Source organism: Astatotilapia calliptera, chromosome 8 (assembly GCF_964374335.1).
Source record: "Astatotilapia calliptera chromosome 8, fAstCal68.1, whole genome shotgun sequence".
NCBI lineage: Eukaryota > Metazoa > Chordata > Actinopteri > Cichliformes > Cichlidae > Astatotilapia > Astatotilapia calliptera.
Genome location: NC_137429.1, coordinates 20,441,397 through 20,458,978, shown reverse-complemented (window position 1 = coordinate 20,458,978; position 17,582 = coordinate 20,441,397). Strand labels below are relative to the sequence as shown.

At 39.9% G+C, this 17,582-nt stretch overlaps 2 protein-coding genes and 1 long non-coding RNA gene across 3 annotated transcripts; 2 read left to right on the top strand and 1 right to left on the bottom strand.

Moving 5' to 3' along the window:
- Positions 1 to 6,039: 6,039 nt before the first annotated feature.
- On the bottom strand, positions 6,040 to 7,444 carry LOC113027899 (uncharacterized). Its single transcript, XR_003273165.2, has 3 exons — positions 7,206 to 7,444; positions 6,335 to 6,439; positions 6,040 to 6,248 (listed from the first exon to the last, which is right to left on the bottom strand). It is a non-coding gene; the product is annotated as an uncharacterized LOC113027899 (long non-coding RNA).
- Positions 7,445 to 9,683: 2,239 nt separating this feature from the next.
- On the top strand, positions 9,684 to 11,949 carry pvalb3 (parvalbumin 3). Its single transcript, XM_026178994.2, has 5 exons — positions 9,684 to 9,850; positions 10,322 to 10,389; positions 10,751 to 10,883; positions 11,328 to 11,437; positions 11,529 to 11,949. The coding sequence occupies exons 2-5, from the start codon at positions 10,329 to 10,331 to the stop codon at positions 11,552 to 11,554; spliced, it is 330 nt and encodes a 109-aa protein (XP_026034779.1). The 5' UTR covers positions 9,684 to 9,850; positions 10,322 to 10,328; the 3' UTR covers positions 11,555 to 11,949.
- Positions 11,950 to 13,986: 2,037 nt separating this feature from the next.
- pvalb9 (parvalbumin 9) lies at positions 13,987 to 17,414 on the top strand. Its single transcript, XM_026178993.2, has 5 exons — positions 13,987 to 14,310; positions 15,147 to 15,214; positions 15,706 to 15,838; positions 16,308 to 16,417; positions 17,135 to 17,414. Exons 2-5 carry the CDS (start codon positions 15,154 to 15,156, stop codon positions 17,158 to 17,160), a joined length of 330 nt encoding a protein of 109 aa, XP_026034778.1. The 5' UTR covers positions 13,987 to 14,310; positions 15,147 to 15,153; the 3' UTR covers positions 17,161 to 17,414.
- The last annotated feature ends 168 nt before the right edge of the window (positions 17,415 to 17,582 follow it).

Sequence of the window (17,582 nt, the reverse complement as noted above, 5' to 3'; positions counted from 1 at the left end):
ATAAAACTGAATACAACTGTCATGATGATGGTGAGATGATGCCCATTTAAAAAGTTTCATATTTGTATAGTTTTAGATTTTCATTTAAATCATAATGCCAAATCTCCGTGGTTGTTTATGCTAATAAATTAGATGCAGATACACAGAGAGAAAATGCTGTTTTTCTGCCTATCAAAGGTGAAGTGCAACCTACCTTCTGTTAATGGGAGCTTTACCTCTTCTTGTTTCCAGTCCTTTTGCTGGTTGTCCCATTATTCAGTGTTTCTCATTTTTGAAGGGAAAAAGGGGGAAAAGGCAAATATTGCTTTTTTGATTTGTGAGTGCACAATGTTCAAATCCAAGTCCAAAAAACGAACTTGTTAGTACCCGTGAGAACTGATTGCCTTGAATAAATCCTTGTAGCTCATCAGACCACTCCCTGCTAAGCTGCCTTACATGAGACAAGACTTTTTGCAGGTGCAGTAGACAAAAGGTAAAAGCATGAAACGTAGCAAAAGATCTGCATTGTAATTTTCTCTTCTCTTGTTGCTTGGACTCCCTTACAGCTGCTCGTCTGTCAGGAAAAGAAAAAAGAAACAAAATGCCCCAAATCACAATGTGTTTTGGACTGATGCCTCATCCCTATCTGTCTCGCTCTGTCTGTCTTTTCCTGTCTATCCCATCCCCCTCTTCCTCCTCTCATCCATTGCTCCATCACACAGGAAGTCTGGTCTTCCTGAAAACAAGTCTCCGAGCATGGAAAGGGACAAGGACAAGGGGGGCAGGTACGTGTGGGGGCGCAGAGGATGTTTTTGTCATTCCACTGCCCCTCTGGTTACTGCAAGCCTCAATGTAGTCCATCCTGAGGAAGCCAAGCCCTCGTCACTCTGGTCAGGCCTTGGGCCCACACGTGCTCCCTCGTAGGGCCGGTGTGACGCAGTAACTGTAGCGCTGGAGTAATCCCTCCAAACAAACGCTGTTTCTTAAAAATCATAAAAGCTTTAACAAGCAGGAAAAAGTCAGCAACAATCACAGCAGACGATCAAATGTAGCATACAGCAGCGCTGTGTGGTGAGGCTCAGTGTTAGAACAAAAGTCGAAGACTTTGCCATCTATCCAGCCTCCATTTCCTGTATGTAATCACTGCAATCTGCCAAGCCACCTGCAAGTGTGGGAATTTATCTGCACATGGTTTTCCACAGAGTCCCACTGACTGATTTACAGTGTAACAAAAAAATGGACACATTGTCCAAAATGGGAAGTTTTAGTAATAATCTTCAAAAGTAAAAACATTTACTAACGTAGCTATGCTTTTACAGTTCGGGTGAAAAAAACTGAATACGTTTCATGCTCTGTAAAAAGCTGGATATTAAAGGTGCAGAGAAGTCAGGCTGCTTTAAATGCAACAATTCAAATCATTTCAGCGACATATTAAAGTGATAAAGGGAAAAAGAAAACATTTAGCTGGAAATAATTAAGAACAATAAAGAAATCCTAGAGTGGGCACAGAAACACCTCCGTCAGTGACTCTGCTTCATCTCTGCATCCACAAATATAAGTGAAATCTGCAGCCTGAAAAGAAAAAAAAATACATATTTAGAAGCACAAACGTACCGCATTACTGCAGTTATTACCTCTGCCATGTTTTTGGTAATGTTTACGAGTCTGTGTGTGTGTCATTCTGTCTGTAACACATAGTAACAGCTTAGCAGTCCAATAACATTTGCCTTACATCCACCAAAGTCTTCGAGGTCAAACTATGGTGGGTCAAATTGACAGAAAGCCTTATAACTTAGAAACTATGATTCTTGTAAGTGTAGTGTGCATTGTCAGCATATAGAAAGTATCATATAAAGATTTAAATATCATGACACATTTGACGTGTGACCTCTCATTCAATGTCAATAGATTGAGCTGAAAGTCAAAGTGATAATAATGCCAAACAGAGTGTTTATTCAAAGGTAAAATTATAGCCATTGTTTGTGCCGACAACATATAGACATATAGAAAATAATATTATGGGATTCTAAATATTACATTACTTTGGACCTCTGATCTCTTCAAGGTCGAATAAGGTCAAACTTTTTTTAAAAAGCATTTTATTTTGAAAACTATGCTTAAAATTCTACTTCCTTTGTTTGCATAAAAATCACGTTGTCACAATTTACCTCTGACCTTACTTTACGATTTCACATCTGCCTTAAAGAAACTATTTGGAAAGAAGTTTAAAGTACAGTGTAATTAATTTCAAGTAGAGAGTGATTTAGCCGAAGAACAATGATCTTATATTGTAAGTACACTGTACTTTTCAGGATGTGTTATGGAGCAACCTGCCTTTTTATATCATAATGTTTTACATTGTTATTTAATATTTATTCTGCGGATGCACACGATGAATAGTGTATTATTTAATTCATCTTTTCTTAAGATTACTTAATTTACTTATAAAAATTGCTTATACACAAATAAGTTACATATCATTTGCTTCTGCTTTCTTGTATAATACCTGGAAGTTAGGCAAGGTTAAGACACTTCATAATGCGTCACATGCAGAGAAAATTAAGATGCTTTTACCAATTACCAGGAAATTAAGCCGTTTTTAAAAATGCTTACAGTATAATTATTTTTTATTTCTTTGTAAAAACCTAGTGTACCTATTTTTAAGTATTCGTAACAGCTATAACTATGTTGCAATGTGCATATTAATACAATTACACCTTTAATGCATCGTATCTAAAAAATAATAGTACTCAAAATTATCTCATGTGTATTAAAGTATATTAAAGAATTAAATTAAAATTATTATTTTTTAAACAGGGCAAATAACAAAAGCCTGTACTGCAAACTTCTTATAGTCAGTTTAAAACAAAGAAAACAAAATTATTATGCATACAAAATGCATTACTATTCCCTTAAAAGCAAATACTGCAGAGAGTGTGAGCTGCCTGGGCAAATGTTTGTAGTTTACAGTGTTTTGCCAGAGTAATACTGTGTGAATATAATAGAGGGGGGAAAAAAATCTTACTTTAAGACGTGCGCTTCTCTTTATTCTCTGAACACAGTAAGAAAACGTTCGTGCAACATGTCAGTATATATGCTAGTATTTCTGAAACACATATCATACTTCTCCAATGTATGCTCAATCATCCAACTATGTCCCACTTTTTGGGGCATACTTTTCCAAGCTTGTGAGAAAAGGCACAGCGATCCATACAAAACTAAATGCATTTATATAATGTAAGTCTAGTGTGAATGTCTATTGTATGTTCCTCATTTTCTAAATGCTAAATGTAGTATTGCTGGAAACAGTGTGGCTGTGAGCGGAGACAGCTCCATGGAGCAGAGCCTGAAAGTGACAGACTCCATAATAACAGGATGTTTACAGCATGCGGAAGCCCTGCCAGGGACAACCACAAGCAGGCAGCAACTTTGGCTGTGGCTGGAAACACGAGTGAAGAGGAAATGCAGGCCGGCCAGATTCCCTCCAGATGCACCGAATATAACCTCACTGACTGCTGTTTTGTTTACACAGAGTCTCTACCTGCTTGGGGTCTGTTTAAGTCTTTCTTTTTTCCACAGTGACCCCTGGAGAAAGAAAACACAGCTGTATGATGGCACACAGTGATGGCTGATGGGGTCAGCTGCAGGTGACAGTGGATAGACAGAAATTGGTGGTTTCTGACATTTAGGGTGGGTTGAAGCTTGTTCACTGTCACCAGCTGTTTCTTTTCGACCATCAGTGTTCAAATTTTGCACCAGACATCACTTCTCCAATGAGCACTTGTGAACTTGAGTAAATAGTAGTGTAGGGTGTGAATACTTCCTGTTTGCCATAGGACAAAAAGGCCTTCTGTCACCTGGTGGGTATCATCATTTCATCTGAGTTGATCTGATCAGATTCCTTTGGTGTAAAGAATTTTATCAAAACAGTTATAAAAGAGAGCTTGAGTGTGTCTTTAAGCTTTTTGGACCAGGACAGAAGTGGCTACATAGAACAGGGTGAGTTACAGTTGAGTCACATGCACAGAAAGCATTCTGATCTGATATATAAAATCACCTTTTGCCAAGACAATTTTAGTGTGTTGTTCGTTTCTGTGTTTCTTGTTCACTTGTCACTTCACTGCTCTCGGTCAGGCTCTTCTTGGAGAACTCTGTGAAGGAGCAAGACCTCTGACCCCAGCAGACACCAGAGCTTTCCTCCTGGAGGGAGACTTGGATGGTGACGGTGAGATCGGCTGGGAAGGTCAGTGTGTCTGAGTACAACTAACCAAAGATATAGAGTTCACATTTTTATTTTTGTGCTTTTTCAGGCATGTGTATTTGATTTGATGCCATAGTCACACATCTGTCTGCTTCCCAGGTGTTGCTGCCCATTCTAAGCTTGACATCACTTCCGCTTTCCCACGATGTAAAGCTGATTGTGACATCACTAGTCTCGTCCAATCAGCTTTTTGCCAGCCTTCTTCGGGCCAATCAGCTGTGATTCTGTGTACTTTAAATCTCACTGGACATTAGTCATTGTCCCTTGCAGATGCCTTCATGCAACCCACCTCCTCCCCATCATCACCTCTCGCTCATCTTTCAGGCTCCATTCAAGCCTTCATCTTCATCTCCACCACCAGCATCTAGACTCCAGGGGGTCCTACCATAATCCCTATAACTGCTGGGATTTCGTTCAGTGACGCGCCATCGGAGTCTAACCACCAAATACCTCAAACTGAATTCTGTATATTAATAAATTATGTTCAGTTCCATCATAAATGATCCCTCCTTATTGAAATGAAGACAAGCACTCCTATAGAAAACAGTAGGAACAGCTTTAAAAATAGGTCTTTAGTCATCACATGTTTATTATATAATTCAATTCTAATTTATATTGTCATTATATTTATTCACCAGCCTTGTGGTCAGGTCTTATTCTGAAAAAACAAAAATCATTTTCACACTTTTTTTTCTTTTTGTGGTTTCTTTGTTTATGAAAATAATAAAGTGCACTCATCATTAACAACAATGAGCAGTGATTGCAAAGAAAAATCTTTTCCCGATTATGTCCGTTGTCATTTTGAATCCCAGATCCCAGGTGCTGGTATCAGTGGCAGTCACCAGCTATAACATGATCTCTTGACAGTGATCTGTCAACCTTACACTGTCTTTTACTTTGCAAAGCTAAAATGTAGCTGGTGTCTTCATCTAATATTTTTATTTTTCAGAGTTCTGGTCAAGTCTGCACAAGATCTGAATGATTTACTGCATGGGGATGATCCTTTTCCTACAGTAAACCCCAAGTTAGATCTCGCTTCTCTGCTTTGTGTCCCTGCTAGAATATATGTTTCTTCATGGTGTGACTTTTACTAGCCAGTGAGAGACACAGATGAGTAGTTACAGTAAAACCTATTGTTTTGATGTTATATTGAGCACTGGGTCACATCCAGGCTAGCCAAGGGGGTTGGGGAGGAGTACACAGGAGACTTTTGAGTCTCCACTTAACCGCACGTGCAATTTTCCAATCAGCAAATGAAGTCGCCCCAGTTTAACACTCCGTGCGCAGTAATTGGTGTGAATATGTTTACATTTAGATTCCATGTGTTCAGTATTTATCCCGTGTTCCTTGAAATCATTTTAAAGAGGTGATTGATTGATTTGCTATAGATGCCAAAAAAAAAAAATCATCAAGACTACAGATGAGCCATTAGAAGAAATGGTTTCTTCTGCCTTTACATTTTACATTCTCGTACAGCTAATGCAGCACAAGGCTCTGGGTTAATATAACTCCTTATTTTAACAGATCGACTGCATGCATTCATTCCTACACCGGGTCTTTAGTATCTATGGAGAATATTAACAATTAAGGTGGGGATCGTGCAGTTTAATTTTCACTTAAAGTTTAACGTTACAAGAAAAGATATTCAGCCAGCATGCAACCAGCTTCAGTTAGAAAACAGTTTCCCAAGCATATCACATCTATTTGGTTTTTTCTTATTGTCTTTATAGATGAATGCTGGACAAAAAAGCTAACTTGTTACAGTTCGATGGTGAGGGCTCAAGCGCAGGACTCCAGAATCAGCTGTACACAATAATTTATTTGCAGAATCCACATTGTGTATTTATGGGAAGTGCAGGGCAGTGCTATATACAATTAGGTGAGGGACGGGGCTCCGGGGAAATCCACGGGGGTAGTCACGCATTCTCCAACTCTCCACACTCACAGCCACAGGTTCACTCTTCCACACTTGACACAAAGAATCGCACGGGGAGGGAATCCAGGAGGTCTGTAGACGGGGAGACGAGGATTAGTTACACAGTTCACTTTTAAACACTTGAGCTTAGCTTAGCTGTAGACTTGACATTCACTAACGCCTGGCAGACAACAATCCAGCGAAGAACAGCAGTCACCTCCTGGCTTAAATGCTGACCGCCCTGATTAGGCTCACCGACGGCGTGAACCCACAATGACTTCCGCCTCGGCGATAGAGAAGAGGAGAGAGAGAGAGTGGAAGTTGGAGAGAAAGACAGAAAAAACCTCAGATCAGCTGGACGACATAACTACATTATCACCAAAAGGAATTCAGATTGTTAAGAGTATAAATGGTCGTGTAAAATGGTGCTTTACCACTAAAAGTCCTGCATTTATTTGTAAGTAACAGAAAAATGTTCATCAGCTGTTAGTAAATTACTCATTAATCGTGGATAATGGAAGTAAGATATACCAGTGTAATCACAGACACATGACTACAGAAAATAAAATAATGAAAAAATGAATAAAATTGCACTTTTAAAAAGCTAGAGATAGAAAATTTCACTAAACTTTTGTTCATAGTGAAAAAAAAATTGTATTACATTTCCACCAAACTGTTTCACTGCAGTAGTAAGACGCAGGGCCAGATAGGTTGGATCAATACTAGTCCAACTTTATTTCTTCTTCTTCTTCTTCTTCTTCTTCTTCTTTTTTTTTTTATCTTACTTCAAACACTACAGACTAAAAAAAGCTTATTGGTGCAAATTGCACCAGGGGTGCACAAGCAGGGCACAGTTGGCTCATGCAACTGATCTCTGGCAAACAGGAAAGTGGCTGTGAGGTGACTGGGTGTCTGGCAGAGCTTCGGAGTACCTGCATGACCCAGCAGAGAAACTCTGCGACGGGATTAAATTTCTGATCCGACGCATTTACAGTTCTGTCAATGATGCACATTTATTTGCAACTTTCTCCCAGACGGCGAGTCACTCACCTGACTGGCAGAGGACAGAGCGACAGGAAACAAGGGTCACTTCTATTTCTGCTGCAGCACCAAAGAGCGACCTTCTGCTCTCAGGCGGAGATATTGATTCAATATGTGCACTCTTCTGCACACAGAAGGCAAAATATCTCTGTGGCCTAAACCCATTTCACAGGATTTTCTGAAATGTACATTTCAGAAGACGTCCTATGATCATTCGTTGCTGCTTCAGATTACAGGCTTGATGGGTTTCATTCCTGCTGTGAGATATTTGTAATTTAAGCCTGATATTGAAGAAGGGCAGAAATAGTTACAGTATCTATGGCTGAGTCGTTTGAGGTGAGAGACCTCATTTGACCACAGCAGATGTTAAATGCCAAAGATTAGTTTTTCCAGAGTTTTTAAGAAGTAAAGAAAAAGCCCAGTGAAACACATTTTAAGTACAATTTGTGGCTTCTTGGACAACCTATGCCTGAAGACATTTCTGTGAAAGACTTATGGAGAACTGTAGCAGCAGCTAAACTAACAACGTATTACGTGTCCAGAGCTTGAAATTAAATATGTTTAATATAGATTCTGTTATGATTTGTACACACAATTAAATTCTGCTGGTATTTCAATAAAACTCCTCATCATCTCAATACTGCCACCTGATGTAGAATTACTGCATAACACCTGGCTATCCTAAAAAAAGCAAACATGATAAGGAAAGTCCCCAGGACTATCCCCGTTTAATTGTCATTTGTTTTGATAGTACGTGAGAACTCGGTGTCATTATGCAACCATCCGGTGCCAAACTGGATTAGTTAAAAGGATGATGATGATGATAATGGGTGCGATGATACCGAGGGTATCAGCTTTCAGCGTGTCCCCAAATAGCACCACAAATAGTTTCATCGCCATATGGAGAAATGGTTTGAATGGATGTAAGAGGTCCAGAAATAAGTTCCGGCATGAGAGCCGGTGGCTGTATGTAGGTGCATGATGATAGTGGTGATGTACTATTAAATTAAAGCGTTTCAATTAATCCCTGGAGCTCCCCACTTCATATAAACGTCTTCCTCCTATTCATAAGACTATAACTCACAGTTTGGCGTGGAAAATTATCATAACATTGTTTTAGTTCAGTATTGCTATTATATACAAGTCCCCTCTACGCATTCACGGCAATAAAAATGAATGAAACTTCAAAAAATGGGGCACAATGTGCATAAACATACATACGAATTAGGAAGATAGAAATCATAAAGACTCATAGAAACCGTAGTCCATAAGTTTGACGTAGATTTATATATATATATTAATAATTCATATAACAATCATACACACATAATTGTTTTTATCAAGGGAATAGATAAGCAGGACAATGTTTTTCTCCATAATATAGTAGTATAATAGCTGATCAGCCTAGTGTTCTCAATGTTGCCATTATGTGAAGCTAAGAACAGCTGGAATAGGGAAAAGTGTTAAAGGCATTCCCCTGTTGTGGGCTAAAAATCCAAAGAACAAATAAAGAAATGAACGTTTACATTTTGAACGTGGTGTTTTAACTTACGTAGGTTTTCGACTACAACGTCCCTACCTGCAGTGATCAATCAGACCAATCAGCCTGTTCTGACATTGGAAGGTCAGCAAAGTCATCGCAGACGTTTTACGCACGCCAGTTACGCACAAGCGCCGTTTCAACCAAACCGTGATCAGCGATGATGGTGTAAAAGCACAGAGATAATATTACCAAAATGTACTGAGTGTTTGGGGGGGTTTACAAAAAAACAACAACAACAAAAACACATTGCTTTATTAAAGGAACTTTTCTGAAGGTTATTTAGAACCAAAGCTGGTGAAGATAGCTATTTAAGGTCATTTAAAGAGTTCATAATCAACACAACGCTTTTTCACATTAATACATTTGTCATTTAAACATGATTAAAGACAGCGTTTGAAACGACATTCATTAAAGCGCAGTCAACAAGTGAAATTACATAAACACAGGGCAGGGATAGCTCAGTAGGTAGAGTGGTGGCCCCATGATCGGAAGGTCGGGGGTTCGACTCCACTGAACGGCTACCCTGAGGTACCCCTGAGCAAGGTACCGTCCCTACACACTGCTCCCCGGGCGCTGCACTGGCGGCTGCCCACTGCTTCACTGGGTGAATGGGTTAAATGCAGAGCAACTATTTCCCTATGGGGACTAACACGCACACTTTACACACTTTACACAAAGCAAAAACAAAAAAATAATAACAGTATTAAGTACGGTTGACTTGGAATAAGACTTTCTGGCTGTCAAAGATAATATAAAAGTTTACCCCAGCTTTCACTCTGACGTGTTCTGCACACTTTAACAGGCTGCAGAGTATGTTTCAACCAAATCAGCAACATATATTATTAGCCTTATGCAATATTAAGCACTTTCACATAGGCCTACGCTTAGCCTACCATTTAAGCATCTTCATTTATGCTCATATAAATAGAACAGCTCTGTCTACTGGACACATTTTTTGACTGACTGCTTTGCACACAGTGTCTGTTACATAGCCTATGCATCATATTTCGGGTGAGACAAGGTATATAAGCTGGTGAGAGTCGCTGGGGGCTTTACTGCAGTCACCAGATTCATCTGAGCGAATCCACTCTAGTCTTAGCCAGACCCTAAGGTGAGTTTCACTGAAGAGTTGCAGACCTGTAGGCAAGTCCACTTCCTGACTCAGAGAGTTACAGGGCTTCTACTTCTTCATGCAATGGGATGTAAATCATGTCCAGATTTTGAACATCACAAGGCCAGATTTCAGCTTTGGACTAACAGAGGAACGAAACGGAGAAAGAGAAAAAAAATTCAACTACAGATGCAAAGGAGATTTAATCTTTTGCCTTTTGGAGGGCTTTATTTTGGAGAAATTGGACTACCTTTTGTGGCTTGGAAGACTCACAGAGAGGGACTGTGAATTATACTGCATGGCATAATGAGTATTGCATGAAGCTCTGTAACTCTGAGCAGTGCACTACAAAGTGCACTGAGGGAAGTTAAAAGGTGGCCTTAGATTGAGAGTAAAGCTGCTTCATCGTGTCAGATTTCCCCACAGCCTGACTGACTAACCGATGACTTGTCCTCTTCTCTCCTCCCTCAGTTAAAAAATGGCATTCGCCGGAGTCCTGACCGAAGCTGACATCACTGCAGCCCTTGCAGCTTGCCAAGGTAAACATGATGAAACTCATAGCATTTTAACCTAGGGAAAGCCTAGACAACAGCCAAACTGTGACTGCAAAAACTTCGCATCCAGTTGCAAAATATTATAAAAAAAAGAAAAAAAAATCTCAGGTGTCTGCCAGTAGTATAGAGAGCTTTAAATGGCTGTATGTCTCAGCATAAAGCATGCACCAGTGCATCTACTGTAAGAAAAGCTGACCTGCACATTAGAAAAAAAGCTGAGTGATGGTCAGGAAGGGAAAGTGGATACAACCAAATGCCAGGCCTTACATGCAGAAACTACAGCCTCTGCAAAACACACCACAGCCTGTGTTTGTGCTATAACCTCCCTCTGTCCATCTTTCCACAGCTGCCGATTCCTTCAAGCACAAGGAGTTCTTTGCTAAGGTCGGCCTGGCAGCCAAGTCCGCCGATGACATCAAGAAGGCCTTTGCAATCATTGACCAGGACAAGAGTGGCTTCATTGAGGAGGATGAGCTGAAGTAGGCACCCTCTCTTAAATTTCACCCACAAGCTCCTCAAAGCTCTTGTAGCACTGGGATCATCTTTCTCTGGCTCACAGTGAAATCAGAATGATGTCAGAGGCCCAAAAGCATCTGAGAAGCTCGGGCTACTGGGTGTTCTCCTAGACTGCAACTCAATACCAGTTCTCTCCTTCAGTGCCTCTCGCTGTAGGGTGACGTAGAACAGAGGACAAAGGAAAGGAATTGTAGCCTGCTTACATTTTTTTCATGACAAAGCCCAAAAACCTCAGCATCCAATAGAACAAGAAGCATTCAGTTAGAGATATTTAATATGCTTTTTGAATAGATGATCGGTTTAGCACAAAATATTCACTGTGATCCCAGAAAACAACTGTTCAAAGAAAGGCTTCTCTTTTAAAAATAAAAAAAAGCTCATCTTTTGTCTCTGATTACCCTCTCCAGGCTGTTCCTGCAGAACTTCTCTGCCAGTGCCAGAGCTCTGACTGATGCTGAGACAAAGACATTTCTTAAGGCCGGTGACTCTGATGGCGATGGCAAGATCGGAGTTGATGGTGAGGAAATCTTTACCTCCAGAAGAACAATGTAAAGGCCATCCAACAAAAGCAAAACAATAACCTTCTTTCTTTCTTTCTCCCTCTACAGAGTTCGCTGCCATGGTCAAGTCTTAAATGAATGAACTGACCAACTGACTGACTTCACAACTCTAAAGGAACAACTTGAATCAAGACATCCTTTTCCTCTCTTCTTCTCCTCTTCCCATTCACTCTCTCTCTCTCTGTCTCTCTTCAGTTCTCCACACCACTTTTATACACTCAACCTTTCACCCCTGACCATGGACAAACTGCTCCCTCTCTTTCTTTCTCTGGCAGTGCAGACCCCAATGCTGTCCACGATGAATGTAACCAACTAAGTGTATAGCGTGGTTGACTCGTGTCTTTCTCTCTCTCTCTCACTTCTGTCGTCGTTTTACTGTGACTTCTGCTTTCTGTGAGATCAGTGATGATGCACTTTTAGGGCAAACGGACGGACGATGAGAAAACAATAAAGGTTCTTTTTTCAGTAAGACAAGTCTGACCCTGTTCTTTGCTATTCAGTTGTGAAGTAGTAAATCAATGATAGCTTCTTCTTTTTTTTAAAGAAATTCAAAAACATTCTTTTAAATGCATGAGAAAACTTCTACATGTAACATCCACCCACCCACCTATCAATTCCCCCATTGCCTGTGAATTGGCTCTTTAGGTAATCTTTAGGTAATATGGCTCAGATGTGCCTATTTTAAGAAAATAAATCAATGCTAAACTTTTAACTAAAATGCTAAACAAGTAGGCGAATGTCACACAGACAGGTAATTGACTCTGTATAAATGATGATCATAGCCAACATAATGTCACCCCCATGGGTTTGTATAGTCCTGTATTGAAGTCACGAGTTCAGAATTTTGCATCACCGTCTGAGATTTTGGAGCCAAACGTTGAATAGGTGATGGATGGGTTAAGGGGGATTGTAACATGTAGTTCTTTTATTGAATCGGTTGCTAAGACCATAAAAGAAGGGGCATTTTCTCTTGTACATCCAGAAGAATGCAGTTTTAAAGCACATCTGCAACAGCATCTTCTGTGAACAATTCATGGAAGTGATATGATATGCAATGTTCAGAAATCAACCCACCTAAAACACTTCAAAAATATCTATGTGCAAACTGACTTTAAATCATTTGATTACGTGTAGATTTTACATGTAGTTTTATTACAAGTACAATGTAAACCTGTGAATTTAATGGACTCTGTTCAAATGAAATGTACTTGATTTGTATGCATTCAGTTTATACTATATTTTCCTTAATGAGTCATTATTTAAATAAACAAACCTTTTTATTTTACTCAAAATTATCTATTATTTATTAAGTGCCAGTAGTTATATCAGACCAAATAAGCCTGTTGCAGCAGACCAGTTGAGTGCACATACTGTATATGCAAAATTTTCCACTATAATGCGCTCAGTTTTTGATTTGTGTGAGGTGTAAGGTCCTGTTTTGGTTGCTTAAATGCATTTTTTTAAATTGACTTTTGCACTATTAATGCATTACAAGTACGTCCAGCTGTGCTGATGTGAGACTTACATAACCTCTTAATCTAGATTCACTAATACGCTGACACACACCTGACTCCTGCTCTACATAATCCAGCTCTTATCTCTTACAGTATCTGGTAATGCTTAAATTCCACCTCCCTTCCAAAGTGGGAGAAAAACCAACAACAACATACAAGAGCAAAACTTGATTGATAATCGCAATAATAGTAAGCAACCACAAGGTGTCGCCATTTAAAATAAATAAATACAAAGAGGGTTTTCAGATGCTTGATGGTTAAAGTTGCAAACGTCGAGGCTTGGAGATAAAGAGGTGGAGTTACTCTTGGGGTAAATAGTTCATCTTTTTGTGTAACAAGTAGGTGAGACTGATGAAAATGCTGTTACTTGCAAAGTGTTAAGTCAGAGATTTGCAGCAATTGAAAGTTTGAAAAAAATAATTAGATTTATTCCCCCTGGTTCTAGTTACAGAAAGCACCCGTCCCCCCCTCTTTCCTAAAGCCATTAGTGCTGACTGGATTCACCAGAGACGCTGCTGCGTCAGATGGTTTGGAAGGCTTCCCCCTTTGCAGGAAACAAATTCATCAGTTTAGAGTGGCAGGCTGCCAGCAGGCTCTTCAGCACAGGCCCCACCCAGCCTCTCACCTTTTAGCACAGGTGCATGAGTGAGAGCTTCAAAACCTCTGACAGTAACAAATGATATGCATATATCTAAATTCTCACTAAAGAAACTTGTAATCTTCATGTTAACTTGTTAGGCAGGTTGATGGCTCACTTGCAACAAACACTGAGGTTTTGACTTCTGAATTTTTACTATCAGAGCATGCGTAATGGAGTATTTCTGATAAATTACGACCTGCTTGAGTCATCCAAATCAAAGAGACTCTTCATTAAAGAAACAAAACAAAACAAAGAAATGATGCCAGACTGATTATTGGATACTTTTAAGGTTTCAAATGCACCTGCAGGGAGAGAGAGAGAGAAGAGAAGAGATGGGATGGGGAAAATGTAAGGGAGGGGGAGAGAGGGAGAGCAGTGTAACACAGGGGGAGAAAGTTGATTGGACGAACCACACGCTGCCATATGAGTAACGGGGGAAAGGGAGAGAGAGTAGGAGAATGTGCAGCGGATATAAACCGTAAAGGTTAATTGGACAGGTGAGCGGGTGAGGAACACGAGACGGAGGCGGCTGGCTGCGGGAGAATTTGATCCTCGGACAGATTGGAAACTCAAGCATCGCACTCGTCGTATATAAGGCAGAGCCAGCTGTCGGCAGCCACCAAAGAGTCTTATTTGCTGCTGCTGCTGCTTTTGGACCCGGACCGAGGCAACTGCGGTGAGTAGCCCACAGCTGCACAGGTAAACTCTCAGTACAGGTGTGGTATCTGTCTGGTGTGGTCTGTTGGTGCAGTGGCACAGCCTTTAGACTATTTGGGTTACTTTTTCAGGGACGTGACGAAAGTTTTAAATTCGTCTAGCACTGCTTAATTCCTCCAAACATGACAGAAAGGTGAGATTTTTGACCAAAATACAGGTTCGGGCTGTTTCTGCTCATGCTTTTAACAGATTCCCCTAAAACAACCTGATAAAAACTTGCAGATCATTTTTTATCTACGTTTATTTTTTGTTTAAAGACAGCAAGCTGTCTAGCGCTCAGGGGAGGGTGTTTTAACTTTTCCTAGTTCTCTTTTTTATTCGTTCTGAAATGGAAGTTTAAGTATCACAAATTTTACTCCTTCCCTCCCTCTGTTGATTTTTTTTCTTGTAAAGTCCCTAAGTGCCAATTATTTTTGCACAGAGCCAATTAAGCACTTCAAACAAGGCCAAAAAAAAAAAAAAAGCCGATTAACAAGCTCGCAGGGGAGATCCAATCAAAAAGCACAATTAACCTGGCATCAACGATAAGACAGAAAATATGTTTGGAGTTTTTTGATAAAATAGAGATTGTACATAAAACACATGAAGCCCACTCATCAAAAACTCATAACCTGAGGTCTTATGGGATGATGATATTAACCTAGATACCACTACAGATATTAAAAAAGGTAATCCAGTGTGATACAAAAGTGGGCTGAGAGGATATCAAACAGCCAAATGTAGGTTAAGATCATTAGAAAAAAGAAAAATACAGACCTATGTGTGTTTCTTTAAGACTTTTCTTCTATTTTGCAGGACCAACATGTCACTCACATCCATTCTTTCCGCTGACGACATCCAAAATGCCATTAAGGACTGTGAAGGTAGGATGTCAACTTATGCACACTGGACCACACAATAACTAAACATGATCAATTATGACGGTTGTATGACTTATATGCAAAATAAAATACATTAAATGCCGAATAAACGGTTGCTGTAGTCGAGTTCTTTGGTTTTGTTTTTGTTTTTGCAGAAAGGTGCATAATCTTCTCCACAGCTTTTCAATATTGTACAGTGTCCTCGCTACTAAAGTCGCACCCGCTTTAAATCGGAATTTATTTATTTATTTACTTTAAAAAGGGGGTTTTAATAATCTTCTCTGTTTTTTATATTTGTGGGGGCATGGCTGCTGGCTTTAAAAGTTTAAAAAAAGAAAGAAAAAAAGGGGGGAGGGAAGAGGAAAATCCCTCCCTCCGTCGCTGCAGACACATGCCGTTTTAATCTCCACATCACCTCCCGGCCCGGTGAACCTCACGGGTCAGCTCTGTTTCTGTATTTGTTTCTCTTTTTTTCAACATTTGTATGCTTTCAGCTCCGGACACTTTCTGCTACAAGAAGTTCTTTAAGCTGTGCGGCCTGTCCTCAAAGACACCCAAGGAGGTCAAAGATGTGTTCCAGATCCTCGACGAGGACAACAGCGGCTACATCGAGCACTCTGAGCTCAAGTGCGTAAAAGGATACGGGGTGTCTGCTCTCCCAGAGGCGCTGAATCTTAGTCTTTTCTTTTCAATATGCACTTTTGTTCCTCTACCTGGATTTACTCCGTCAACTAACTGACCCAGTGCGGTGTGGCTTCATATTTAATGTGAATCTATCTCGTATTATTTCTCTGATAGAAAGAAAAAAAGAAAGAAGGAGGCTCGGTACATTAAATCACACAGTAGTACTCTATTACTGTGATGAATGTTAAGCTGTCTCGCAGTAATCCACTGTGAGTGGTGTTTTCATTTCATTTCTGTTACACAATTCATCCTTTTTTTGATAAGAGGTTTGACTTGTGCAGTCCAGTTTAGGAAGTGGTGTCTTTCTCCATGTTCTTATTATTTTCTGTTTTTAAAACATGCCGTATATTGTCATCCATAAATATCAGTCATGGATAAATATCATTGTGTTGCATTGTGTGTGTGCGTCTAGGTTTTTTCTGCAGCGGTTTATCCCCAGTGCACGGACACTGACTGACGCAGAAACCAAGAGCTTCATCTCAGCAGCTGATGATGACAGCGATGGCAAAATTGGAGTAGACGGTTGGTATCTGGTTTCTCACAAAAAAATCAGCATGTGGGCAGAAATGATCTTATTAGTTGGATTAAGACTCAGCTGGTGGAAATGAACCAACACAGGCTGTGCCAAAAGAGACGAACTGGGTGATATATGAGATTTAGTGTGTGTGTGTGTGTGTGTGTGTGTGTGTGTGTGTGTGTGTGTGTGTGTGTGTGTGTGTGTGTGTGTGTGTGTGTGTGTGTGTGTGTGTGTGTGTGTGTGTGTGTGTGTGTGTGTGTGGGAGGGGGGGGGGTGTCTTTCACAAAGAATCAGAAAACATCAGAAAACCTTAAATGCACTATACATCTATGAGGTGAGAGAAGGTATTGTTTTTCTATAATGTTGAAATCCTGGGAATGTTTCATTGGTGTATTTTCTGATCCCTATTTAACCATTATGCCATGTGTGAACCACACATGTTGATATTAAGGTCATCATCATGCTCGATCATTTGCCCCAGTTTTACCCATTATCCATTTGCAAACAAAAAAGTTGTCTTAGTTAATAGGATGAAGGATTTAGGCGATCCAAAATGGACCGCTTTAGTCTGTGTTTATTGTTTATTTACCAGCTCTTCCCTAATCCTGGAGGGAATTGACACAAGATTTAGATTTGCTTGTTTTCTTGATTTTTGTCACGTGGCACATGCAGAGCTATGATTAATTCTGAGTATTCCTTTATTTGTTTATTCTTTTCCCCAGAATTCCAATCCATGGTCCTATCCTGAGTTTTCAGATGAAAAAAGTTCAAGCATTCAGGTCCTTTGGTCACTTTCCCACATCTGGAGTCTTCTGATCCACTTCCAGGGATTAAATATGTTTTCTATTAATGTCTGTGTGCACAAATTGCTTTAAAAAATGCCTTTTTTTATTTTAAAGGCATCACAACTTAATGTGTCTTTTCATTATATTGGTATGTGGTTTCTCGTCTGTAGCATTCCCCCCTGACAATGAATGTGGTAAATAAACATGTGGAAACACACACACTTGTGAACTGACTGTGTATATATTAAACGAACTCATATTATGGTGTTTAGTATGCTTTGATGATAAAGTTATACATAAAGCAGTGCTTAGCACTGGTGCATCATATCAAGACGTTTGTGGGTCTAAATTTCCCTGTCAAATGTCAGCCTTTGTTACAGAAAAG

Bases quoted from the DNA above. Each gene is read 5' to 3' on its own strand.
- pvalb3 (XM_026178994.2), top strand. From the start codon at position 10,329: ATGGCATTCGCCGGAGTCCTGACCGAAGCTGACATCACTGCAGCCCTT. The intron at 10,884-11,327 runs GTAGGCACCCTC...TACCCTCTCCAG, and splicing joins ATTGAGGAGGATGAGCTGAA to GCTGTTCCTGCAGAACTTCT. The intron at 11,438-11,528 runs GTGAGGAAATCT...CTCCCTCTACAG, and splicing joins TGGCAAGATCGGAGTTGATG to AGTTCGCTGCCATGGTCAAG.
- pvalb9 (XM_026178993.2), top strand. From the start codon at position 15,154: ATGTCACTCACATCCATTCTTTCCGCTGACGACATCCAAAATGCCATT. The intron at 15,839-16,307 runs GTGCGTAAAAGG...GTGTGCGTCTAG, and splicing joins ATCGAGCACTCTGAGCTCAA to GTTTTTTCTGCAGCGGTTTA. The intron at 16,418-17,134 runs GTTGGTATCTGG...TCTTTTCCCCAG, and splicing joins TGGCAAAATTGGAGTAGACG to AATTCCAATCCATGGTCCTA.